Consider the following 26,875-nt stretch of genomic DNA (forward strand, 5'->3'; position numbering starts at 1 on the left):
CCATCAACCTTCACTTTTGCAAATTGAGATGCCATTTGCCATCCCCTATTGCCTTCTGCACTGTCCAATGTTTCTGGCATTTCCCCAGAAGTGCCTTGTGTATGTTTCATTGCCCCAAGGAACTAGCATTGCCCTAAGACTTGTGCCATGTTACACACCATTGCCCCTGGGTTTCATTGTGTTATTCACGTCCCCTAGATCTGCCAATGTCGTGCCCATTTGCTCCTGGATTGCCCCTTGTCACCCTCATTGCTCCTCAAACTACTCTATTCATGTCCTATCGCTGTAACTCTCATGGCCGCAGAACGATGCCATGCATCGTCTGCTTCCCCCCGTATTTTCCCCATGTCCCCCACCTTAGACAGCCAACGTTTACATACATAGCATGCATGCACCTAAGTGCATACCGTTATTTTGTTTACTTACTTTCCTCAGCAAATCGTCTCTGATTGCATGACAGTTCATCCTAAACCCACACGAGAAAGCTGGGAGCGAGGTTTTCGATCGCCTTTCTCCCTGAGTTCTTCCCCTTCTGTGTGCGATATAAGGCTTAAGGGGCCCGGCCCGCCGCCCTGTGAATGTGCTGTTCAGAGCAAGCCCAGGGCTGAGTCACTCCTGCATCCCTAATTCCACTTCAAAGGCCACCTCCAGACCTGTAGCATTGTGTCATGCTAGGCCTGCAGGCTTTCATATGTAGCTGAACATGCTTTTCACCCTTCTCACATGGGCCCAAGGGGCACCCCCAGCTGTGCCTCCAGCCCAGGGCCATGCAGTAGAGCACTCTTCCCCACCTAAAAGCGCCTTCATTTAGCAACTATCAAGCCAACCCGCCCATCAGCTGTATCGCCTGTCCCTTGACAACTCCACTGTAAAGGGTGGTGGGATACCGCCCCACTGGCCATTATTTTCATTTCATTTCAATTGATTTGATCATTTGTATAGCACCTTTCACCATGGGTATGGCCCCATCGTGCTGTTGGTTGAACGCCCTTGGAGGGACCAAAGTACAGAGTATGGGAAATGTGTAGGTGCTCTTATGCGTGTGTGCATACTGGCCCTTAGCGGTTATGCAGGTGGCCAAGTCCCTACTAGCTCCCATGTCTAATTGTCATGTCGATGGGTGGAAGAGGTACACTAGGGAAGTAGCTTGAAGATGCTGGTAATTATGTGTGTAGCTACAGTTCGAATTTTTTGTCATGGAAGGTAGCTGCGTTCTTATGGAAGAAGTGTTGTGCAAGGTGTCATTCGAGCTGTGTGTAAAAGCAACTGCGTGCGCGAGTGTCGCCTTGCCTTTGTCTAGTTCCATAGACGCAGGGTGCGAGGGAAAAAATGCAGTTGTTATACAGAAAGCAATGCCCTGGATTGGTACATTCGGCACGATTCTTACATCTGTGTTCGATTATAAGGTGGCACCATTCTGCATGCATTGAGCTATTATGAAGTCATACTTCCTAGACGCCTGAATTGACCATAAAGGCAGCATTCTGCCGACACCTGGATTACCCACAATAGACAGTTGTCAATAAGTAGTGTCATAGACTTGTTGTCCTCAAAGTGTAATACCTTGCCCACACTCCAAACCCATCCGAGTGCAACACAAAGGTCACCTTCACAACTCCTCCAATTGCTAACATTAGCTACCCTTCAGAATGATAGAAGAGGTGCCACTGGGAGGGTATGGCTTGAGTCTGCTGAATCCTTGAGAGAGAAGTGGAGGAAAATCGGAGGGAGGGAGAGAGGGATGAGAGCAGTAGCAGAGGCAGCTTTTAGTTCAAGGGGGGGCAAATCATCAGGTGTCAGTGGGAGGCTGGGTGCGGACTGAGCGCCAGAGGGTGGAGGGGTGACTGCCCCCTCTGGCCCACCCTGGCTCCGCCACTAGATGAGGGTACTGAGCAGAGAAAACTGTGAGAACTGAACCGAGTCCATGCCCAAAGAAGCTGCTAAACCACAAACTAGTCAAAGCAGCATGGCCATAAAAAAGATCTGTACCTGGGCATCAGGGATTGCTACGACACCAAAGATTCTATGCTGTGCCTTACTTTATGCTACCTCACACTTAATGCATGCTGAGTCTTACTTTATGCTACCTCACACTTAATGCATGCTGCGCCTTACTTTATGCTACCTCACACTTACTGCATGCTGAGTCTTACTTTATGCTACCTCACACTTAATGCATGCTGAGACTTACTTAAAACCACCAGCATAAGTTAATAATTATGGGTAAAACAATAAAAATTGATAAATGATTACCCTTCTTTGTTACATACATATCACCGTAATAATACCATTCTTTGCAAATCACTACTGTATACAAATATAGTCGTGCATACAAAAATCAGAAATCAATTTTTCAATCCCAAAACACACGAGATTTTAGCTATTCCACAAAGCCCAAAACTATCCAGCTGACAAAAGATAAATAATGCAACAATAAAAAACACAACGAGGAGAACGGAGAGGAAACAGGTGCAAAATGAGACAGTCGTCTTTGAACAAAGGAGAGTGAATAAAATTAAGCGCAAAGCAGAGTGAAAAGATGAAATGGAAAGAAGAGCACAATATAGAAATAAGACTAACATTGAGGAAAGAACGTATAAGGAGAAGAAAACCCACTCTAGTGTCTCGGCGGGGCTGCCTATATAAGCCACGCCCAGGGACTAGCCCATGCTTCGTATGCTTTCTGTAGCCTTTAGCACACGCTCACCACAGCCCGGACTTCCATTGGATTTCCTCACCTTTTTTCCACGATCGAAGCAAGCGCTCCTCTTCTTCTAGTCATGCCAACGCTCGGGACCTGCAAAAGAAAAAGAACAAATTAGAAAGCATTAAGTGCTCGCGTGCAACTAGTTCCTCTGTCTCCCGTGCAACCAAAGTTGCATCCATACTTACTCATCTTCGTATGCGAGCTGAGCGGAATACTTCTCACTGCGGCTGCATCCAGTCAACTGCTTTGCTCCGGATGCCTTTTCTGACTCCACAGTGGTCGCAACCAGGCAGCTGCTCCGCTTCTGGAAACACTTGCAAAGACAAAGAACATTAGGAAAAGTGCAGTGTATCCGCAGTCAGCGCATCAGTCAGCAGTCCACACTCCACTCCACGACATGCACGCATAGCCAGTGAATTAACTGGCCATCATAGAACTTGACCAGAACGCCACAGGATGTAAGTGGCCAGTTTCAGGATTTCGCTGGGATAGAACTGCTCCCATGGCTACGCTGGTAGCATTGGTCTCCACGATGTAAGGGAGATCAGGCTGCAGATGCTGTAATACAGGAGCTGAAGTGAACCTGTCTCTCAGCGCACGGAAAGCTTCTTCTGCAGCATGCGTCCATTTGAACTTTCGATGTTTGCAGAGGAGAGAGGTAATTGGATGCACCAGGTGTGAAAAACCAGGTATGAAGCGCCAGTAGAAATTTGAAAAGCCTAAAAAGCGTTGTACTCCTTTTAGGGATGTGGGCGAAGGCCAGGTGAGTATAGCTTCTACCTTTCTGTTGTCCATCTTGATGCCTTGCAGAAACAGCACAAACCCCAAAAACTCATTGACATGGAATGAGCACTTTTTGAGCTTGGTGTATAGATGGTTTTCACGTAGCTTGCAGATTACTGCTGGCACATGTGTAACATGGTCTTGTAGGTTAGACGTGTAGATGAGGATATCGTTGATGTACACCACTGCACACACGTCGAGTAACTCCAGTAGAACATCATTCATGAAGTGTTGAAATGCTGCCGGGGCATTACAGAGCCCGAACGGCATCACCTGATACTCGTACAAGCCGTACCTGGTGCGAAATGCGGTCTTCCATTCGTCACTCTTCTTTACGCGCACCAGGTAATAGGCTCCTCGAAGATCTAATTTTGTCGTACTTGGTCTAGCAAGACTGGAAATAACAGTGGGTATCTATTTTTTACGGTAACCTGATTAAGTGCCCGGTAATCAATACATGTTCAGAGATCACCCTCTTTCTTGGGAACAAATAATAGGGGAAAGGCTGCTGGTGACTTTGAGGCACGGATGAAGCCATTTGCTAGGTATTGGTCTAGATCATGGGTGCACAACATAGGGCCCGCGGGCCAGTCGCGGCCCGCCATGCTCTTTTGTCTGGCCCGCGAGGCACAAAGACTTTCTTAATGGAGGGCGGCCCGCAAGTAGCATCGGCCGCCCTCCATTAGGAAAGTCTTTGTTGTCTTCCGGGCCGGGCAAAACACTGGCCCTCATTGGCTCAGCACACATGCACCACGTCGCTCCTACGAGCCACGTAGTGCGTGTGTGCTGCACCAATGGAGGGCCAGCACTATGGCTGGCGTGGTTCATAAGGCTTGATGCTGGAAGGCATTTCAGCCTTGGACCATGCCAGCCATAGCACGATTCCAGTTACCTCGCCAGCGTTCCAGCTTACCTGCCTTCCAGCACGTCTCCGGTAAGTGGTCTGTTTGTGTTTGTGTGTCGGGTCTGTTTCTCTGTATGTTTGTGTTCTGTATGTTGGGGTGGGAGGGGTGCCGGGTGTGTATGAATGTTTGGTTTTGAATGTGTTTTTGTGTATGTTGAGATGCGGGGGTGGGTGGGGGGTGTCAGATGTGTATGAATGTTCGGTTTTGAATGTGTCTTTGTGTATGTTGAGATGCGGGGGTGGAGGGGGTGTCAGATGTGTATGAATGTTTGGTTTTGAATGTGTTTTTGTGTATAATAGATGCAGAGGTGGGAGGTGTCGGATGTGTATGAATGTTTGGTTTTAAATGTTTTTTTGGTGTATATTGAGATGCGGGGGTGGGGGGGTGTCGAATGTGTATGAATGTTTGGCTTTGAATGTGTTTTTGTGTATGTTGAGATGCGGGGGTGGGGGAGTCGGATGTGTATGAATGTTTGGTTTTTAATGTGTTTTTGTGTATGCTGAGATGCAGGGGTGTCGGGGGTGTCGGATGTGTATGAATGTTTGGTGTTGAATGTGTTTTTGTGTATGTTGAGATATGGGGGTCGGGGGGTGTTGGATGTGTATGAATGTTTGGTTTTGAATGTGTTTTTGTGTGTGTTGAGATGCAGGGGTGGGAGGGTGCCGGAAGTGTATGAATGTTTGGTTTTGAATGTTTTTTTTATGTATGTTGAGATGCTGGGGGGGGTGTTGGATGTGTATGAATGTTTGGTTTTGAATGTTTGTGTTGTGTATGTTGAGATGCGGGGTTGGGGGGGTGTCGGATGTCTATGAATTTTTGGTTTTGAATGTTTGTGTTGTGCATGTTGAGATGCGGGACTGGGGGGGTGTCGGATGTGTATGAATGTTTGGTTTTGAATGTGTTTTTGTGTATGTTGAGATGCAGGGGTGGGGGGTGTCGGGTGTGTATGAATGTTTGTTTTTGAATGGGTTTTTGTGTATGTTGAGATGCGGGGGTGGGGGGTGTCGGATGTGTATGAATGTTTGGTTTTGAATGTGTTTTTGTGTATGTTGAGATGCAGGGGTGGGGGGGTGTCGGGTGTGTATGAATGTTTGGTTTTGAATGTGTTTTTGTGTATGTTGAGATGCGGGGGTGGGGGGTGTCGGATGTGTATGAATGTTTGGTTTTGAATGTGTTTTTGTGTATGTTGAGATGCGGGGGTGGGTGGAGGGTGTCAGATGTGTATGAATGTTTGGTTTTGAATGTGTTTTTGTGTATGTTGAGATGCGGGGGTGGAGGGGGTGTCGGATGTGTATGAATGTTTGGTTTTTAATGTGTTTTTGTGTATGTTGAGATGCAGGTGTGGGGGGGTGTCGGGTGTGTATGAATGTTTGGTTTTGAATGTGTTTTTGTGTATGTTGAGATGCGGGGGTGGGGGTGTGTCGGATGTGTATGAATGTTTGGTTTTGAATGTGTTTTTGTGTATGTTGAGATGCAGGGGTGGGGGGGTGTCGGGTGTGTATCAATGTTTGGTTTTGAATGTGTTTTTGTGTATGTTGAGATGCGGGGATGGGGGGTGTCGGGTGTGTATGAATGTTTGGTTTTGAATGTGTTTTTGTGTATGTTGAGATGCGGGGGTGGGTGGGGGGTGTCAGATGTGTATGAATGTTTGGTTTTGAATGTGTTTTTGTGTATGTTGAGATGCGGGGGTGGAGGGGGTGTCAGATGTGTATGAATGTTTGGTTTTGAATGTGTTTTTGTGTATAATAGATGCAGAGGTGGGGGGTGTCGGATGTGTATGAATGTTTGGTTTTAAATGTTTTTTTGGTGTATGTAGAGATGCGGGGGTGGGGGGGTGTCGAATGTGTATGAATGTTTGGTTTTGAATGTGTTTTTGTGTATGTTGAGATGCGGGGGTTGGGGGGTGTCGGATGTGTATGAATGTTTGGTTTTGAATGTTTTTTTTGTGCATGTTGAGATGCTGGGGTGGGGGTGTCGGATGTGTATGAATGTTTGGTTTTGAGTGTTTGTGTTGTGTATGTTGAGATGCGGGGGCGGGGGGATGTCGGATGTGTATGAATGTTTGGTTTTGAATGTTTGTGTTGTGCATGTTGAGATGCGGGTCTGGGGGGGTGTCGGATGTGTATGAATGTTTGGTTTTGAATGTTTGTGTTGTGTATGTTGAGATGCGGGGGTGGTGGGTGTCGGATGTGTATGAATGTTTGGATGTTTGTGTTGTGTATGTTGAGATGCAGGGTGGGGGGTGTCAGATGTGTATGAATGTTTGGTTTTGAATGTTTGTGTTGCGTATGTTGAGATGCGGGAGTGGAGGGGTGTCGGATGTGTATGAATGTTTGTGTTGTGTATGTTGAGATGCGGGGGTGGGGGGTGTCGGATGTGAATGAATGTTTGGTTTTGAATGTTTGTTTTGTGTATGTTGAGATGCGGGGGTGGGGGGATGTCGGATGTGTATGAATGTTTGGATGTTTGTGTTGTGTATGTTGAGATGCGGGAGTGGAGGGGTGTCGGATGTGTATGAATGTTTGTGTTGTGTATGTTGAGATGCGGGGGTGGGGGGTGTCGGATGTGTATGAATGTTTGGTTTTGAATGTTTTTGGGTCTGTATGTTTGCATGTTTGAGAGTGTGCTGATTTGGGGGTTCAGAGGTGGGGGGTTCGGGTCTGTGTGGGTGCTTGTTTGAGAGTGTGCTGATTTGGGGGGTGGGGGTTCGGGTCTGTATGGGTGCATGTTTGAGTGTGCTGATTTGGAGGGTGGGGGTTATGGTCTGTATGGGTGCATGCTTGAGTGTGTGTGCTGAGTTGGGGGTGGGGGGTTTGGGTCTGTATGTTTGCATGTTTGTGTGTGTGCTGAGTTGGGGGGTGGGGGCTTCGGGTCTGTATGGGTGCTTGTTTGAGAGTGTGCTGATTTGGGGGGCAGGGGGTTCGGAGTTGGGGGGTGGGGGGTTTGGGTCTGTATGGGTGCATGTTTGTGTGTGTGCTGAGTTGGGGGTGGGGGTTTTGTGTCTGTATGGGTGCTTGTTTGAGAGTGTGCTGATTTGGGGGGTTCGGGTCTGTATGGGTGCTTGTTTGAGAGTGTGCCGAGTTGGGGGTGGGGGGTTCAGGTCTGTATGGGTGCATGCTTGAGTGTGTGTGCTGAGTTGGGGGTTGGGGGGTTCAGGTCTGTATGGGTGCTTGTTTGAGAGTGTGCTGATTTGGGGGGTTTGGGTCTGTATGGGTGCATGCTTGAGTGTGTGTGCTGAGTTGGGGGGTGGGGGTTCGGGTCTGTATGGGTGCATGCTTGAGTGTGTTTGCTGAGTTGGGGGTAGGGGGTTTGGGTCTGTATGGGTGCATGCTTGAGTGTGTGTGCTGAGTTGGGGGGTGGGGGGTTCGGGTCTGTATGGGTGCATGTTTGTGTGTGTGCTGAGTTGGGGGGTGGAGGGTTCGGGTCTGTATGGGCGCTTGTTTGAGAGTGTGCTGATTTGGGGTGTGGGGGGTTTGGAGTTGGGGAGTGGGGGGTTTGGGTCTGTATGGGTGCATGTTTGTGTGTGTGAGGGGTGAGGGACATGGGGCATAGTGTTTGGTTGGGGTGAGGGTGCCCTGGGGTAGAGTGTTTGGTTGGGGGTGAGGGGGACATGGAGCATAGTGTTTGGTTGGGGGTGAGGGGGCCATGGGGCATAGTATTCGGTTGGGCGTGAGGGGGCATGGGGCATCGTGTTTGGTTGGGGGTGAGGGACATGGTGCATAGTGTTTGGTTGGGGGTGGGAGCCATGGGGCATAGTGTTTGGTTAGGGGTAAGGGGACCCTGGGGCATAGTGTTTGGTTGGGGGTGAGGGAGACATGGGGCATAGTGTTTGGTTGGGGGTGAGGGGGACATGGGGCATAGTGTTTGGTTGGGGGTAAGAGGGACATGGGGCATAGTGTTTGGTTGGTGGTGAGGGGGACATGGGTCATAGTGTTTGGTTGGGGGTGAGGTACATGGGGGATAGTGTTTGGTTGGGGGTGGGAGCCATGGGGCATAGTGTTTGGTTCGGGGTGAGTGGGCCATGGGGCATAGTGTTGCACTCCAAGAGTGTACCCAATAATAAAGCTAAAACAGGCACAGTTAGGAGTTGTACATCCTTTGTTTTGAGGAAACCTGACTCAACGAAGGCCATACTCCTCTTGGGCAACCCAAACAGCAAACTATAGCAGTCCAAAATAACGGAATGTCCAATCTAGGGTCAATAAAATGTATATAATTTAATTAAACAGATGAGATACAATAACTAAATAGAAATAAATTATAGCAATGGAAAATGTGTAGTACAAAATGTAAGTTTGAAATGCAAATAAAAATCGTTACCCCTCAAAAACATATTCTTTTTCCACGTGTTTAATACAAATTGGGGGTTGAAAAAGCCTCCTGCCACGCCCCGCCTACCACCCCGCCCATATTTACTTTTTGGCCCAATATAGCCCTCATGTAAGGTACTTTCGCCCTCTGTCAAAATCAGTTGTACACCCCTGGTCTAGATACTTCTTTGGGTGGGTGTTCTCTTCTTCTGTCGAAGCGTAGATTCGGCTGCATAGTACTTGGGCCCCAGGTAGTAAGTCAATTTGGCAGTCGTAGGAACGATGAGGGGGAAGTGTATTAGTTTGTTCTTTAGCAAATACATCTTGATATTCCTGGTAGGTAGGACTCCTGTTATTCCTAGCACAGGCATCGACTTCGGAGATGCAAGTACCGGCTGAGAGACGATGCTTGGCATAGCAGCGATTGCATTCCCTCGGGAAGATCAGTGTTTTAGCTCGCCAGTTTATTTGCGGGTTATGAGCCTCCAGCCAGGGCATGCCGAGAATCACCTGAAATTGTGGGGCTGCGATGAGATCGAACGAGATTTCCTCTTTATGGCCATCTTGGCAGAGCAGCGTGACCTCAGCACTGCAGAGAGTAATGGGGCTAGAAAGTAGTTGGGAACCATCTACTGCGGTTACGTTGTCGGCTGTTGTTTTCGAGCAAACCGGTGACCCTATCCGACCAGCAGTTTCCAAGTCCATGTAGTTGCTGATGGCCCCACTGTCCACAAAAGCTTCGATTGCATGCATCTTGGACGAGTGTTGTGGATTGATAATAATAACCAGAATAGCAAAGTGGGAGGTCTGTCGGGTCTTCACCGCTTGACAAACCAACCTCTATGTCTGTCGGGCGTTGAAGTTTTCCGTCTCGTCTATACCTTTGTTCCCATCCATTGCCCCTACTGTCTTTCGAGGGGGTTTAGTTGGCCAATTGTGAAGAAAATGACCTGATTGGCCACAATACAGGCATAGTTGTTCTTGCCGCCTCCTGTCTCGCGCTGACTTAGTGAGGGGACCTCGTACTACACCTAATTGCATAGGCTCAGGATGCGCTTCTGCAGGTGGACGGGCAAGTGTCTCCTTGGGCCACACATAGAACATTCTGCCTTCCAAACGGGCACGATCAGCCTTCTGGTCTTTAACCGATGATCAAGCTGGAGTGTATTCCGCACTGCCATCTGGAGGGTTCACTACTTGTACCAGTATATCCTTTAGTTCTCTGCGTAAACCTCTGTAGAACAAAGTAATTTGCTTTTCTTCTGGCCAATTTGCTTCGGCAACAAGCCGATTAAACGCGGCCACATATGCCAGGAGATCCTGACTACCCTGTTGGAGGGATAACAGCTCATCGTATAAGGCCTGTCCTTATGTGCGACGAGCGAAAAGCTTTTCTAACTGATGATGGAAACTGGTATAATTGCGAAGCAAGGGGTCATCCCTATTTACTAACGGGACAGACCAATCCGCTGCATGACCCCCTAGATATGATAGCACAAAATCCACCTTAGACTGGTCTATAGGAAATAGTCCTGGTTTACACAAAAAATGTAGACGACACTGGTTCATGAAGGTTCCAAACCTCTTTGGGTCTCCCACGGACCTCTCTGGTGGTGCTAGTGGAATGTTGCCTGGGATTACTTCCTATACGGGGATTACGGATTGAGACTGCGGTATTGGGGCTGATGTAGCTCCCCCTGGCAGTGGGGACAGACCTGCCTGGGTCTGCAGTAGCTGCCAGGCTATCGTGTCAGTTTTTGACAACCAACTCACACCTCAAGGCATTTGTCTCGGCGTGGGCAGTATGTACCTCTGCCCGCAACTCCCCCAGAAGCTGGGACAACTGATCTACTTCCGAAGTTTCCATTGCTCAGGCAGAGTGGTTGACGGTGGGCTTGGGACACAGGGAGGGCGGAGGGAGGGTTGGAGTACCTTCTTCACAAAAACCCTCTAAACACCCATTCTCTTGGCAGGTCAGCTTCCCAGTCCCAGGGTAACGAGAGAACGAGACTGGAGGAATCCATTGCTCCTGCAGAGACCTAGGTGAGCGTGACAACAACAGAATACAGAATAAACAACACGTACAAAACCCACCCAAACAGCCTCACACTGCCATACTCAACCAAAGGGCCCACGACACGCCACTCTTTTCATTTAAAGACGTAAATGAAATGGAAGTCATCGCCCTCAGGAAGAACATCAAACCCTCTAAGTGTAAAGGTGATATATGCCCTGACACACTCATCAAAGACTGTGCAGAGATGCTCACACCTTTCCTCACAGCATTTATAAATGCCTCCTGCACCTCGGGATCCATTCCTGCTAGCCTCAAGGAAGCTTGGGTACACCCCGTTCTAAAGAAACCCTCACTCAACCCCATCTCCCCCCAACAACTACAGATCTATAACCACAGGCCCCTCCCGACTAAGAATCCTGAACAAAGCAGCCTACCTACAAGTCAAACATTTCCTTGAATACAACAACATCCTTAGCCTTCGACAGTCTGGCTTCCGCCCCAGCCACGAAATGGAAACAGTCCTGCCTGACCTACAAAACCAGATTGATGACATCAGGGACATAGGCAAACCCGCCCTACTCCTCCTCTTAGATCTATCAGCCGCCTTTGACCTTGTTGATCATAAGATACTCTGCCATCACCTCTCCTCCTCAGCACACTTCTCCCCCAAAGCTACCACCTGGATCACCTCCTTCCTCCAAGGCAGAGCCATGAGAGTATTCTCTGACCAAGATTCCGGCAAACCGGTCATCATCCAATGTGGAGTGCCACAGACTTCCTGCATATCCCCCACACTCTATAAAATCTTCACCAGACCACTATTCAACACACTGGATTCACTCAGCATTGTCTACACCAACTATGCCGACAATACACAAGTTCTCCTCCCCCAATCGGGCAACTATGAGGCAGATGCCAAGACCCTTACCGACGCCTACTCTGTCGTCCACACCTGGATGGCAGAAAACTGGCTTTGTCTCAATGGGGAAAAGACAGAACTACTACTGTTAGGGCCCATCAACATACTAAAGAAACTAGACAACCAATACTCATCCTTCAATATTGACAATACCCGTATCCCAGTCTCAGAGGCTGTAAAAACACTTGGGGTATACCTAGATGCCAACCCCTCCATGTCCAGGCAAGTCAACGCCATTGCGTCCTCTGCAGCTTACTCCACAAAACTACTAAATGCAGCCAGGTCCTTCCTTACCACTGGAAACTGCCTAACTATTGTGAGAGCTTTAATTTGGTCTAGATTAGACTATTTCAATGTCCTCTTCGCTGGCAAATCAGCAAAAAAGCTTGAGAAACTCCAAACGATCCAAAATAATGCTCTCTGTGCTGCCATCTTTCCTGGGGTGTCCAATAGCTCATTCTTCAGGTATGTGTCCTCAAACTATAACTGTCTTTTAGCTAATAAGGCAATCCTGAGGTACCTGAGGGGAGTCCGAAATTCATTTCCCTTCGACTAACTTTAATCAATCCATTATTCAGTAAAGCCCTTCGTCCTCTCTAACCTTTTCTGGCTACTATAAATGCTGCCGTACTGTGTCGCTCTTTCAATTGACTTTAATTAGACAAGTGTTTCTCTGAGAAGAATATGGAATGTTTCTCTACTAACAAAAGTGTGTGTATTGAACAGGTGGTCAAATGCTGCTACTCAGCCAGCCCTTGTTTTTAATTTTTCAAAAACATATTTTCAGAATTTCCCAATTGTCTTCACCTATCTGCACTCGTCTCCCCTGCATATTAAAAGTAGTTGGAAAAAGGAGGGCAGCGATACATTGAAGGTAGCAAAAACGCATGTACTACTTATGGCATAGTTTGTATTGTAGAAAAGTTGTCTCAAGTTATATTGGTGTACTGTAACAATAAAAGCCACTCAACCTGTGGTCAGTGACTTACAATCTCCTTTCATATGATTGGGGTATGTGACAATGGTGGACCTCTAGTGGTGTGACCTGGAGTTGACCCCATTGCTCTGCCCTTGAGCAAATACATGAGACCACAGCAAAGATCTACAATGACATCAAAAATGACATGTACGGCGACATCTATGTGGGAGAGAGGGACTCTGAGTCAAGATTGTCATCACTTCCAACATCTGCTGAATTTCATGGGCTTGGCTGCGATAAATCCCTTAACTAAAGTTTGTTCAATGAAAAAAATGCATATATATGCTTGGCACTTTGTATGTACTTGATGCCTCTGCATATCATTGTTTAAGCCAGGCACTTTGCTTTTAGGTCGCTATGTGCAGTATGTTATAAATGCCAGCACGTATTGCAATCATGTTTTGAAAGCATGTGTACCATTTTACTATGAGCGTTTATGGCAACCACTCCTATGTAACTCATTCGAACGTGTCTGCCAGCACGTCTTCAATGTTTAGATTGTATTGCACCAGTATTAGCATAAATGTTCATTTTTAATTGATCGAATGATACATTTGACCGAATTTGGTCACTACCATTTGATCAATTAAAAACAAACAATTAGGCTAATACATACCAAACATGGGGAGCGTGGGTTGCGGGGGTGTCCCCGGCTCCCTATGATCAGTATGTATGAGCCTTGTGAGGTTGCAGGGGTGTCCCCCGCTTCTCAATATTGGAGGAGGGAGACCGGAAAAAAAAAGGAAAAGGGACCATGTGGCATCGGATCCGACCCGCGTTAGAGGGACAGATCTGACACTGCAGGGCTGAAGTGGACCAGGCGGTGAGCAAACAGGTAAGTAGTGGAGGGGACCAAGGGGTGGGGATTGTGGGATGTTGTGAGCGTGTTTGATCCTCTAATAATTGATCGCATGCAGACAGTTTCTTTTGGACAGTTTGCCGCAATCAATTATCAGACGATCAAACATCACCAAACCATTGCACCTGTTAGGAGAAATGGATGAAAAACTATTTTGTATGCATTCACTTCTCTCTTCCGACAGAGTTTACTGTGTGATCAAGCACTGACAGTGCGAAGCGCATCACGCCAGACTCTCACATCCCTGTGCTCCTGCATCATTGTCCTTTTTTTATTATCAATACAATTTGTCGGAGCTATTCATTTCGGAAACTGTACATTTTTTTGGCATTTTACAACCACAGAGTGTAGTCCTGCAGCTTGTTGTGTCTGCTCTCTCTCTATATATATAATATATATACATATATATAAATATATATTCACTAACAAAAACATTGTTAGAGGGACGTTATGGTTAAGTTGCACTAGCAAAAACCTATGAAATTCATTGGAAAAAGGTTTTTACAGGGACATTATGGTTACAGGTAAAACCAAAAAAAAATTACATTCGCCAGTATGGCAAGCTAAGCAGCCATAACTTACGCCACCAGTGTGCACTGCAAGGACTAACACCCATGACATCAAATATGGCATCACAAATCTCATTGATGACATCACTGATGACATTGCATGTGCATTTAGTTTTCATGGAAAGCCTCCACAAGGGACTATTATTGTAATGGTGGCAGAAAACTATCAAAGATCATTGAAGAACTATCATGAGATAGTAGGTAGGGGACGTCGTTAGTTGTGGTGGCTCTTAAAAGAGCCTTTTTTTATAAAGGTGCTTCCATACAAACACCTTTTTTTGCGGTTTTTATAAGTAATTTAGTGTTTTCAATGTCAGCTCTCATTTTTACAATAGGGTCTTCCCAGCAGCCTGTAGATTGTGAAAGAAAATGTCATTGCCACTGGTCGACAAAAACATGCCATATCCTTTGAAAAGGTGTATATTGCGAGAACAAATGTCATTCTCACAGGAGAACATCCCAGCAGCACTCAAGAAGTCACACATGCTTCTGTTGATGAGACCCCTTCCACTTCCAACCTCTGGCTGGAATAGCAATCATTGGAATAGTTCCACACTATTCTCTGGGGGTATACATGAGAAAAGCACCTTGGCAGTGGGAAAAATGTGCTGCACTGCTTTCATCATCTTCTTCAGTTGACGGTACACACGGGAACAAGGCATGGAACCCAAAAAGAAGGCTCCAAAGTGCACGACCACAACATCTACAGGTCCAGAAGTGGCCATGTGTTGGCATTCTACAAGCACTCCGCCGAAACAGCACGCTTCTAAACTGCGCCACAAAGCCTCCACTCCCTCCAAACCGAAATTGCCAAAAAAGCCTTCTTGGATGACATACATGACCAGAACTTCCACAAAGGCATCACCCACGAGGAAATCTGTGCATCCTGCCATGTTTGCCAGCCGCACTACACAAAGTAATGGAACAAATAATTGCTGCCCTTTCCTGTGACGTACACCCTGAGTACCTGATTGGCCAAAGGCCGTATTCCCATTTCTATTGGCCACCATGGTGAGAAGTGCAAAATGTGGCATGTGCCTTTCCCAAATGACCGCAAGGACCGCACCCCGGTGAAACAGGAGGACTCCTTCTCCCTATTGGTGCTCTTTCCTGTGACATACACCCTGAGCACCTGATTGGCCAAAGGCCATAGTCCCATTGCCATTGGGCAGCATGGTGAAAAGTGCAGAATGTGGCACGTGCCTTTCTCCAAGTACCACAAGGGACGCGCCCCAGTAAACCAGGAGGAGTCCTTCTTCCTATTGGCATGCTTTCCTGTGACGCACGCCCTGAGCACCACCTGATAGGACAATCGCTACAGTCCCATTTCAATAGGCCAGCATGGCGAGAAGCGCCGAATGTGGCATGTGCGGGTCCCCAAGTACGTCGAGGGCCGGGCCTGAGTGAAGCAGGAGTTCCTATTGCTGCAGACCCTTAGCATCTGATTGGACAATCCCCACAGTTCAATTTCCGTGACTGCCACCCGCAATATCCCCGGATGTGGCTTTCATGCTGCGTGTGGGCCTGAGGGAATAACTTGCAACCAGGGTAGGGGGAGTTTGTAGTAAGGGGCGGCTCTTAAAAGAGCCTTTTTTTAATGTTTCTACAGAAACACCTTTTTTCGGATTTTATTAGCTTTTGTGTTTTCTTGTGCTCACATTAGTACAGTAAACTCTTCACTGCATCCTGTAAACGGGCAAACAAAACTGCATTGCCAATGGGTGACAAAAAAAATGCCATTTTCTTGGAAAAACTCTGCATTTGCACAACTAATGAGGTCATTATTGCAGAAGAACATTCCACAAGCTGACAAAAAAGTATACATGCTTCTGTTGATGAGACACCATCCTGCATCCGGCTCGGAACAACATTCATGAGCAGTGGCCCATACTCTTCATCGTATTATGGATGAGAAAAGCACTTTGGCAGTGGGTAAAAACATCCTCACGACATCCAGCAATGTCCTCAGAAAACAGAACAAATCTAAGCAAGCCAGGTAACCCATATGCAAGCCACCGTAGTGGATGACAATAACATCTACTGCTGCAAAAGTGACAAGGCCTTTGCAAAGTGCATGCATATCGGTGAAATTACACTCATAAACAGTGTTCCACAATGCGTTTACTCCTTCCAAACCAAAATTGCAGTCAAAGTGTCTGTGCAGGGCATAGTTGTGCAGATCTAGGACAAAGGGATCACCTACAGTCAACACAATGCGTTTCGCCATGTCAGCCACCCTCAGTATGCAGAGTATAATGTACAACAGTTTCACCTCCCCTTCCTGTTAACCACAACCACACTACCTGATTGGCTAATTCCCACACTGCCATGTCAATTGGACAAGGTGGGGTAAAGGGCAGATTTTGGCATGTGCGCCTCCCAAAATAGTGCGAGGGCCGCACCCCTGTAAAGCTCGAACAGTTCTTTTTCCCTTTGCACTATCTTCTCTGCAGCTCTGCCTCTATCAATATCAAACTGGGTAGGGGATTCAGTCTTCTGTCATAGATGTATAAAGGTTTTTTTTTCATTTTTTTTTTTACGTGCGGGCAACTTTTTTCGTTTTCTCTCTTTATATGTGTTTCTGTTCTGGTCAATGCTTTTTGCACAGTGTAAAAGAAAACAGCAGTGCCAATGGTGCTCAAATAAATGCCATTTCTACAGAACCACTGCATATTTTGCGACCTCATGATCTCTTAGTGGGTGGATGACATGCCAGCAGTCTGCACAATTCACGCATAATTCTGTTTATAGCACACCTTCCGACCTCTGGCTGGGGACAAATCGCACCGTCATGGACCCATACTCCTCTTGGTTTTATGCATGAGAAAACAACCTTGGCAGTAGGAAAAATCTGCAGTAGGAAAAATCTGCATCACTGTGGTAAGCAACCTCTTCAGGTGATGGATTAATCGTCCATACGATATGTAACCCAAATGTAGATTTCCCTAGTGCACCACGACAAAGTCAAGGTTTGTGACGGACGCCACATATCTGCAAAGGTGAACCATCCCGCCGAAGCTGCAGTCACCCTGACAGGCCCAGAAAGCGTCCACTCCTTCCAACCCGAAATTACCAGCAACGTCTCTTTGCACACAACACCTTTGCAGATGGTGCACAAGGGTATCACCAACAATAACCACTGTGCGTCTCTCCATCTCCACCACCCTCCCGACACAGTATTGGGACAAAATGGTACCGCCCCTTCCTGTGAACAACACCCTAAACTCCTAATTGCCTATTTCCCACATTTCCATTTCCCTTTCCACCCTGTTCATAATGGCAAGATGTGGCACATGCGCTTTCCCATCTACAGTGAGGGCAACGGGCCAGTAAAGCACACACAATACGTCTTCCCTTTGCACAGTCATTTTTGCAGCACTCCCCCATTGGGTACTCTCAAATTTTCAAACGCGCATGCATCAATCACATACAAAACCTCTACATTGCACACTGTCATTTCTGTACACCACTCAATATTTACCGTTAAACACTCTCAGTACACGTTCCATTTCATTGCAAAGCCCCTCCACTAGAAACGTCTGCTAAAGAATGCACGATTGCAGCATCCACAAAGATCCTAAGACGCATCCAGCACTCCTTTGCGCATACACACAACAGTGCAGCCCTTTCCACACCCACCACAACACTATACATCCAAGCAAGCGACCATGTGGTCACCTAACATTATGCACAAACATAACATACGTAGGTAGCAGCACTTCACCCAAACTCCCCCACACAATAAAACCCACAGCCATTCACAAAGTATTGTGTCAGTAACGACAACATTTTCACAACATTGGGCCTACTTCAACAAATCTGCACACAGCATAGGCCTTGCACACACCCACAGCAACGTAAAGCCACCATGTCGCAATGTCACCAACTGCGGGAATCCACCTACACACCACTGCCACCAGCATTCCAAGCCTAGCAGCGCACCCCCATGGAGCTATGCAGCAACACATTGCAACAGTTACCATAATGTACAAACAAAACACTCTCTCCTGCACCCTTGTGCACTTTCAATCACATACTATGGGCGTACCCATTTCCATTCACAAAGTATTGTGCCACTGCCAACCTACCCACATTCTGTTTGCAACACTGGTCTATAACATCTGAAATGTGTTCCACAACCATTCCTTACATGTCACCACCCTCTAACTGATGCAGAGTCAAACATGCTTTACTGCTGTGGGTGTCCTCAAGTCCTAGGCTCTTGAGTGCATGGCCTACAGCCTTCGCCCAAGCACCCAGTAGTCTTGGCCTTGAACACACCCACAGCCATGTAATGCCACCATGCATGTCACCATCTACGCCAATCCACATACACACCACCGCCACCAGCACTCCTACCCTAGCAGCGCACTGCCACAGAGCTATGCAGCAACAAATTGCAACAGTTACCATAATGTACAAACAAAACACGCTCTCCTGCACCCTTGTGCACTTTCAATCACATACTATGGGCGTACCCATTTCCATTCACAAAGTATTGTGCAACTGCCAACCTACCCACATTCTGTTTGCCACACTTGCCTATGACATCTGAAATGTGCTGCACAACCATTCCTTACATGTCACCACCCTCTAACTGATGCAGAGTCAAACATGCATTACTGCTGTGGGTGTCCTCAAGTCCTAGACTCTTGAGTGCATGGCCTACGGCCTATGGGCTTCAGCCATGCACCCAATAATCTAGGCCTTGAACACACCCACAGCAACGTAATGTCACCATGCATGTCACCATGTCACCAACTTTGCCAATCCACATACACACCACCGCCACCAGCACTCCTACCCTAGCAGTGCACAGCCATGGAGCTATGCAGCAACAAATTGCAACAGTTACCATAATGGACAAAGAAAACACTATCTCCTGCACCCATGTGCCTAAACACATTGTGTATAGGCGCTATATAAATCAACTATCATATCATATCATACTATGGGTGTACCCACTTGCATTCACAAAGTACTGTGTCACTGCCAACCTACCCACATTCTGTTTGCAGCACTGGCCCTACTGCAACCAATCTGCACACACCAAACTATGCAAGCACCACCCTCTACTGGATGCAGAGTCAAACATGCGTTCCTGAGGTGGGTATGTTGAAGCCCTATGCTCTTGAGTGCATGCACTACTGCCTTCGGCCATGCACCCAATAGTCTAATCCTTCCACAGACCCACCGCAACTTCATTCACCCATGCATGCCACCATGTGCCCAACTACCACATTTCAACCGCAGCGCACAGCCACCCGTGCTCCCACCCAACCTATGTCATGTGAAATTCACTCGCCTTCTGCAATTGACCTGCCACCACTCACCACAAAAAGAGGTCACCGCAAACAGGTCATGGCAGAAGCTATGGGGCCGTTACGACAGCTGCCTCTAATCACCGCACAAAGTACTCGCCTGTCTAGGTACCTGCGAATTGGCGCAATACACACGAATACTGCAGGAACTCCTCTGTCTTCTTCCACCTATGTACATATGTCACATGAACAACTTCTCACTCCCCCACTCGTTCCCTCCCTTATTGCCGCCAACACATCGCGTATGATGCATTATCCAGATCCTTCCGCCACCGCACTGTCCTCTGATACAACATGGCGGCTTTCGCACAGAACGATTCCCTCCAGCAAACCACCGGCCGCATCTCCGACAGCACGCCGTACTGCGAGCCAATGACACTTCTGTCCGCACAGCGAACAGGGAAATGGGTTCCCAGAAATCACAATTTTTTTGGGACATGCATTTTAGTTCTTTACAACAAAAATACTGGTTGGATTTCCACCAAACATACAAAAGCAGGCTTTCTGATCCAAACCCCCGCTCCTGCTGCAAATATGGTGAAAATCCATCCAGCCGTTCGGCCTGTAGCCGTGCGCAAAGTTTTTCCCCATTCGGTCTATGGAAAAAAATACATTTTGGAACCCCCCCTATAACTTTGCCCCCCCTGCACGATTCCTCACCAAACTTTACAAAAAAATTCAGAGTGGGCCATTTACTTTTTTTGCAAAGTTTGGTGACGATTCCTCCTGGGGGAGCAAAGATATATATATATATATATATATATATATATATATATATATATATATATTACACGGGCCACGGTAGCGGGTGTGTATTATGGTTAAGTTGCTAAACTCATAGAAAGACCACTTTTTATGCACATATATACTTACCATATAAATATCTACTAGCTGTACCCAATATATCTTATACTGGTCTAGCGCTCTCTCTAGTTGCCAGGTGTGCATTTGATAGAGCTGCCCCAGCAGTTGCTGCTGACAGCTGCGTGACCAGAGAAAACACACTGATATCTTGAAGAGGGTTTTTTATTATAAAAAGTGGAATGAGAACAGCAGCTATAAAGGTCTTCCCTGAGGTAGGAACTGCCTCAGTAATTGGAAATGTACATTGTCATTGCATGTGTCCTGAAGGAATATAGCCAACACACTGAGGTTGCATTATACAAAGGGTGGATGTGAGGAGATGTGAATAAGCTCTGTGGGGGATGCTTGGGTTCTGCCAGCCTTGTAAGGTGCCCGAAGAGCAGGCTGCAGAGTTTACAATTGTGTTTATTTTCTATTGTTTGTTCATTTATAGTGTTGAGCATTCTGTGTCAAATGGGTGAGTTCAGCAGCACTACCAACCAATCAGTGGCCGGTATGCAGAATGAAACATGGCTGTGGTGCTAACAAAAAAAGGTAATTGCTTTTAATCTGGGAGCAAACCATTCTAAGAATGGGGGACTTTTTGAGAGACAATATACTGTGAATTCTACTCAAAAGAAGTTATGAAAAAAGAAACAAAGACGTTATTTAATTGTACAAACATTGCAATCTGGCTCTTTTTAAAATGCTACCGTGTTCTTTTTTAAGCGTCACTTCAGTATATGTTAAAGTCATGGTGAGAAAGTCACACTTGTCTTACTGAACAAAGCACATTATCACATCCTAGAATACCCATATAAATGATTTTCTGATTGAAAGTTTTCATTCCAAGATGGACAGTCTGGCACGCTCCAATTGTATTAGTTTGGTTTGGGTGGCTTATATTAGTCGTTGCACTCTACCCCTTTCTTTCTTCTTATTGGTTTTTATAGTTTCTGAATATTCCAATAGGTGTGGACATCAATGGCTGCATGGCTACATAGGGACCGGTTTTCACCGACCAGTTCAGGGATCAATAAGTAGAATGTTTTAGTTCTATGTAAGCCTGTGCGCTTTATTATATACAGTATTCACAGGTTTGCTTCTCCACTGATTCAAATATACAATTATTAGTGGGTAACACTTTTATGATTTATTCAATTGTTTAGGTGTATTTGGTTACATGTTTTATAGAACACTTTTCTGTATGAATTTTCTTATACCTTTCAGTTTTGTTCCTAAATTATAAAGTGGTGCCAACATAACTCTCTTAGGAGGCACGTATGTGTGTTTCGCCCTTCCTTGGGCTTTTTCAAGATACTAATAAAGCAGTTCAATAAGAAATTGTTGGTTCATATCAATATTCAATCTTTCAAAGTGTTATTTTCATTTGCTAGACATAGCAATCATATAACAACAATCACAGTTTCCTCTGTTCCTTGGTAATTATGATGCTGAATAGATGAATTTCTGTGGTTCTTAAAATCGGGTAAGTCATTTTCAATCGTGGGTAGTCCGGTTGAGTCGGACCATCCGGCTATCCCTCAGTCTGATTTTATTCTATGGTTGTTGCTTGGAATTCAGGATTCTGATAATTGGTGAGTGATATATTCTTCCCTTTTTAGGTTATGTTCTGTGCTCGGTACTCCGTTTGCTGCTTTGTTCCTCGAAGTTGCTATGAGGAACAATGCATCGAACGGTGCGCACTTGCTTGCATAGAACTCAAACATTCTACACTCCTATTGTACTCTTTCTGAATGCCCCTTTGTATTTGAAGAACACTTTAGAACCAAATTGACGTACAATAACACATTTAAAGATTGCAGAAGCATTGCCATGAAGGGCACATGTACAATAGCATACAGAGGAAATCAAGAAGTGAGCCAGTTATGAGGGTGTAAAAAATGTGGGACATATATTAGGGACAAAACCAAGCATCTTTTGTGAAGGATGAAGTGGACAAATAGCGCAAATTAGGGTTCTGGAATGCTTTGCATAAAATCAAAGAGCATTTCGGCAACATAGGAATGACCACAGATCTTTAAATGTGACTAATATGTCTGTGATAAAAGGGTTGTACGATACATAAAATACACTTCATGCTCTATTTGTTTTTCACAACACTCACCCCGGACTTACAATAAAGTGCCTGTAACCAGGAAACAAATACAGTTCTTTGGAGAGCCTCAGGGTGTGGATGTAACGATAAAATGGCTGTGACATATGGCACCTCATTGGGGTCGGAGGGCTGTCCTACTTCACTTTCTACCAAAATTTCAGAAGAGGAAGGGCTTAAAGCATGTCTGTGTGCATGCTCTGTCCCCAATGCACCAATACATCCTTAAAAGACTATACAAGACTTTATACATAAATATATGTGTGATAAAAATATAAACATATACTGCAGTCTGCCGAGATGTTCCTGGGGCAGGCCAAATAGAGGAATGAGATTGAAGTTACCTTTGACTGCCCTTTTTTTTCCATAGACGCAATTGGAAAAACAATGTTGCTCACGTCTACAGCCCAAACTGCTGAATGGATTTTCACAAAATGTGCGGCAGGAGTGGTGGGTTGGTCCCAAAAGCATGCTTTTGTAAATCTGGTGTAAATCCGTCCAGTAGTTTTTTTTTTAAATGACCCAAAAGTAGGCAGGTTAAAAAAATGTGTGATATCTTGGTTTGGTCCGTGGACTCACTTTCCTGTTCGGTCCACGGACAGGCCTCTGATTGGTTTAGAGGGTGGCATGAGGTCCACGGACATTGGGCACGTCCGATGATTGGATGGTGAAAGGGTGAAATGCGTTACATTTTTGGAAACGTCCACCATGATGGATTCACGGACATCCGCCAGTGTCCGCAAAGATCATGGTAAATACCTATTAAAAACCACAACATTGCACTTGTCAAACTCATCAAACAATCTGTGGGGAAGTGGGGGTGATGAGGATAAGATGGGATATGGCTGTAAACAGCCAAAAAACTGGTGTTTTTCACCCTCGAAGTCCGCAAAAAATCCAGATGTTCGGGTGCAGTGCTATGATGTTCGTGGACATCTATGCCTCTTTCTGCATTACTGGGTTGGTGAAAAGCATTCTCTGGATGACCTATAACTTTGGAGCCACTCAATGAAACTGCATGACATGTTTTAATGTTATTCTAGGCCTGATCCTGAATAGTGTTGTAAAGTGGGGAGCCGTTTGTCAAGAGGGAACAAATTTAGAGGCAGGGTCCCAAAATATTGCAAAGGCTAATAAACGTGGTGCCATTTGATGAATCTGCACAAAAGTTTGCATAACGATTTAAAATCTATATATACATGTTTTTGCAAAGTATGGTGGGATGCTGTCAAGAGGGGGCAAAATTAGAGGGGGGTCCCAAAATATTGTAAAGGCTTATAAATGAGGTGCCATTTGACGAATCCACACAAAAGTTTGCAAAAAGATTTTAGATCTAGATATACATGTATTTATAAGGTCTGGTGGGATTTTGTAGGAGGGGGCTAAATTAGAGGGGGGTCTCAACATTTGTAGATGGCTTGTAACTTTGTTGCCATTTGACAAATGTGGACAAATGTTTTCAGAAAGATGATTGACCCAAACGTGTTTATGCCGTCCCCCGCTCCCCAGTAAAAGTATTGCTGCCCGGCCCCCATAGATGTAATTTCTGCTTATATTTTCTATTAAAATCAGTCAACGTACTCCCTTTCGGAAGAGCCTACAACCCTGCATCCCCCAAGACACCCTTGACCCCACCCACCCCCCTCCCAGGCCAACCCCACAGTTTGAAGGCCAGTGCTCGAGCTCTTTAGCAGATGCAAGGCACTTTCCGATTGCAGTTATTGACAACACATTGTGACTCCATACGGTGAAAACAAGCATATCAAAATGCAGCTCCTCATTGGCTGTAAGCACATATTTTAGGCGTGCAATAATAATCTATTAGAACAATGCTGTGCTGTCCTTAATACCGGCTTGACGTGATGTCACGGCTAGACTGTATTGAAGACGGTGTTTACGGGTTGTTCTGTGCATTAGGTGGTGAAGCCACGGCGCTACATGACAAAGCTGATCTGATTGTGTTGTTGGAATGCCATGACTGTTCTTTTTGAGTGTTTATTAGCTGCACAGCTACCAGGCTGTGTCAACACCGAACCCCTCCCCCTCTTTCATATCCGCCAGAGCGCCTGAAGACCACTCAAATGGCAGAGGAGTGCGATATAAATCCCATTCACATTACACACCACAGCAAAAAAAACATAACATAGCGCTACATCTGGTATTGTGAGAGTCTATACTTGGCCGTGGATGCATCTGGTCGCGCTTTATAGAGCAGTTTAAAGTTTGAATATATATTATAATTCCATTCTAAATGCCGCTATATACATTATTAGAGGGAGCGGACGGGGTAACTTCGTAGATGGATGCACTGAAAGTGGGCGTGTACGCGCATTGTGCGGGTCAGGTTTCAATGTGATAAAATTAGCCCCCCCCCCCCCCACCCCGGTTGGTTAATGGTACAACCTGTGCTTTAGGGAGCTATGACAGTCCATGCAACAGGCAGCTCGAACCACAACACACCATGCCGTTATTACTCATTTCTTACTGTGGGATGTGCTTCGCCATAGCAACATCTTGAATAATACCGTAGCCCAGATGCCAGGAAAGCAGTGCCCATCTGCAAGCAGGCGTCCCTCACAGCCATTAGCGAAGGGGCAGAGGTATTGCGATATATCGTAATCATCGCCTTTTGCGATGTTACAGATTCGATAAGGTGGGCAGCCTGCGCCAGCTCGGAAGAGCGCCACCAAGGTTCACAGCGTCCTAATATTTCGCAGTAGGCACCGGCTGCTGTTGACGTGCCAATGTGCACGCACCCCCATAACACACCCAGTAGCGCAAATAGTCACCGGCTGGAGGCCGCACCTACCTTTTCGTGGCCGCTCTTGGCGCTCTTGCCGGCGTGCCCGTGGCAGACCATTTCCGCGGGCTGCTGGTGGCAGTGTCGAGGAGCCGTCAGCGGCACACGCTGGTTCACACACCTCGCCTTGCCTCCGCAGCCCCACTGAACCCCAGCCGATACGCCCCACCTCTGTAATCTCGCTGCCCACCCGCCACCCTGATTAAGCAGCCCCCGAGCAGCTGCTGGAGCAAGCACCCCGTGTAATCCCCCCGAGCAATCAGCCTCCAGCTGTTGCTGTCAGCCCGTTTGTCATCAGCGCCTGACTTTATGCGCCTGGACGCGGCTGCGACCCTGCCTGACAGCCTCCTCGCCGGATGCGCCTCGTTAGGCGCCGATATGCTTCATAGAGCAATACGCGTTGGATTCCCGTGGTTTCTAAGCGCTCCTAATCACGGGTGTTATTATTTCCCAACTCAGTGGTTGTCAATATATAGGAGGGGAAACGGCTGAGCCACTCTTGATCGTGTGACTGCAGGATGCACAGAGCTCACACGCGTGCACTCAAGGTTTGGTGGAGCCTTAAAATGCAGCCACGGGTCACGAGTCACAGGTGCAATCAGACTCACGCGCGCAGCCAGGCACATACAATGCTCACGCAAATGCACTGTTCCTTGACGTCGTTGTGGCTACCCACGTAAACTAGCCACGCTCAAGTACAGTCACCCCTCGCCTTGTGCAGCCATCGTTCAAGCCCACGCAGTTCTCCCTCTGAAGCTCAGTCCTGACTCACATACAACTGGCAGTCGCACACATGTGCAACACCATGTGCAAAACCGTCACAGATCTGCATTCAATGCAGCACCCATCTTCGCCATCACAAGAACGCCAAATACCAATTCCAAAAACTGCAATTCGAAAATGCCATTGCCCAACAGACTATCTAGTCTCACTCGCGTGAGAGGAGGTTTGCATTCTGCCAGTTCACCTTCTCTGGCGTTTCATACAGTACCTCTCCTTGACAGATGTAATATTGTCTGACAAAAGTGCGCACTTTGCCCCGAAGCGAGACCCGTTGCCTCGTCGAGTGACTTATGCTTGTTTTTTTTTATCTCTCTCCCATGATATGTCTAAAGAGAAGGTCACTGCAACTCTCCACGGGTTGGTGGCAGACACGGTGTTTTACCAGAGCGGAGTGTGTGTTGACGTATGTGCGCGTGTTTTCGGTCATTCACACTCGAGTTGCAAAATGTTCTCCCTTGGTGTGACAAGGCCAAAGCTGGTGTCCCCGATGTACCAATCCTTGAGAGGAATAGGTTTGAAGTCGCTTGACAGCCAAAGCCATTTTTTTATTTCACGGTCACACTTTTTTGTACACCCTTTTCATACAGCTACTGTGAATATCATGTTCTTAGTTTTGCAAACTTGAAGGTGGCAAGGTCTGGCAGGGAGCGTGTGGCCTTGTATGTTTTTATTTATTTATTTTTTATTTTTTACAGAAGTACATGATTAAGATATGGTTAAAATGGTAAAATAGTAGTCTTCTACATTAAACCCTTAAGTGCTAACGTCATCTATGTTCATCCCTAATTCGCATAAGAAACAATTATAGGCTCTGCCCACTCCCACATTTCATTTAATAATATAATATACATAGGTGTTCATAAAGTACTCTAGTTACTTTTATTTGTTTTTTGTGTTTTAATTTAATTGCTTGAGGCAGCAAAACAAAAAAACAACTCAGATATTTGAAAAAACAGTTCCAAAA

The 26,875-nt window shown here is 46.4% G+C and overlaps 1 protein-coding gene across 4 annotated transcripts in view; it reads right to left on the minus strand.

Moving 5' to 3' along the window:
- Positions 1–25,678, minus strand: part of LOC138487933 (germ cell-specific gene 1-like protein) — a 225,660-nt gene extending 199,982 nt beyond the window's left edge. Inside the window, exons 1-2 of one of the 4 annotated variants that reach the window (XM_069614568.1) lie at positions 2,893–3,023; positions 2,739–2,797 (exon numbers count right to left, since the gene is read on the minus strand). Coding sequence is in view for 3 of the 4 variants with exons in the window: in XM_069614566.1 (XP_069470667.1) it covers positions 24,814–24,951 (138 nt within the window). In the remaining variant the exon portion in view is untranslated. Of the gene's footprint in view, positions 1–2,738; positions 2,798–2,892; positions 3,024–24,813; positions 25,072–25,137 lie in introns of those variants that run through there. The other 3 variants (XM_069614567.1, XM_069614566.1, XM_069614569.1) reach the window with 3 other exon arrangements.
- Between the last annotated feature and the right edge of the window lie 1,197 nt (positions 25,679–26,875).

The sequence above is a fragment of the Ambystoma mexicanum genome, chromosome 9, assembly GCF_040938575.1.
Source record: "Ambystoma mexicanum isolate Mex_15411 chromosome 9, UKY_AmexF1_1, whole genome shotgun sequence".
In the NCBI taxonomy this organism is placed as follows: Eukaryota; Metazoa; Chordata; class Amphibia; order Caudata; family Ambystomatidae; genus Ambystoma; species Ambystoma mexicanum.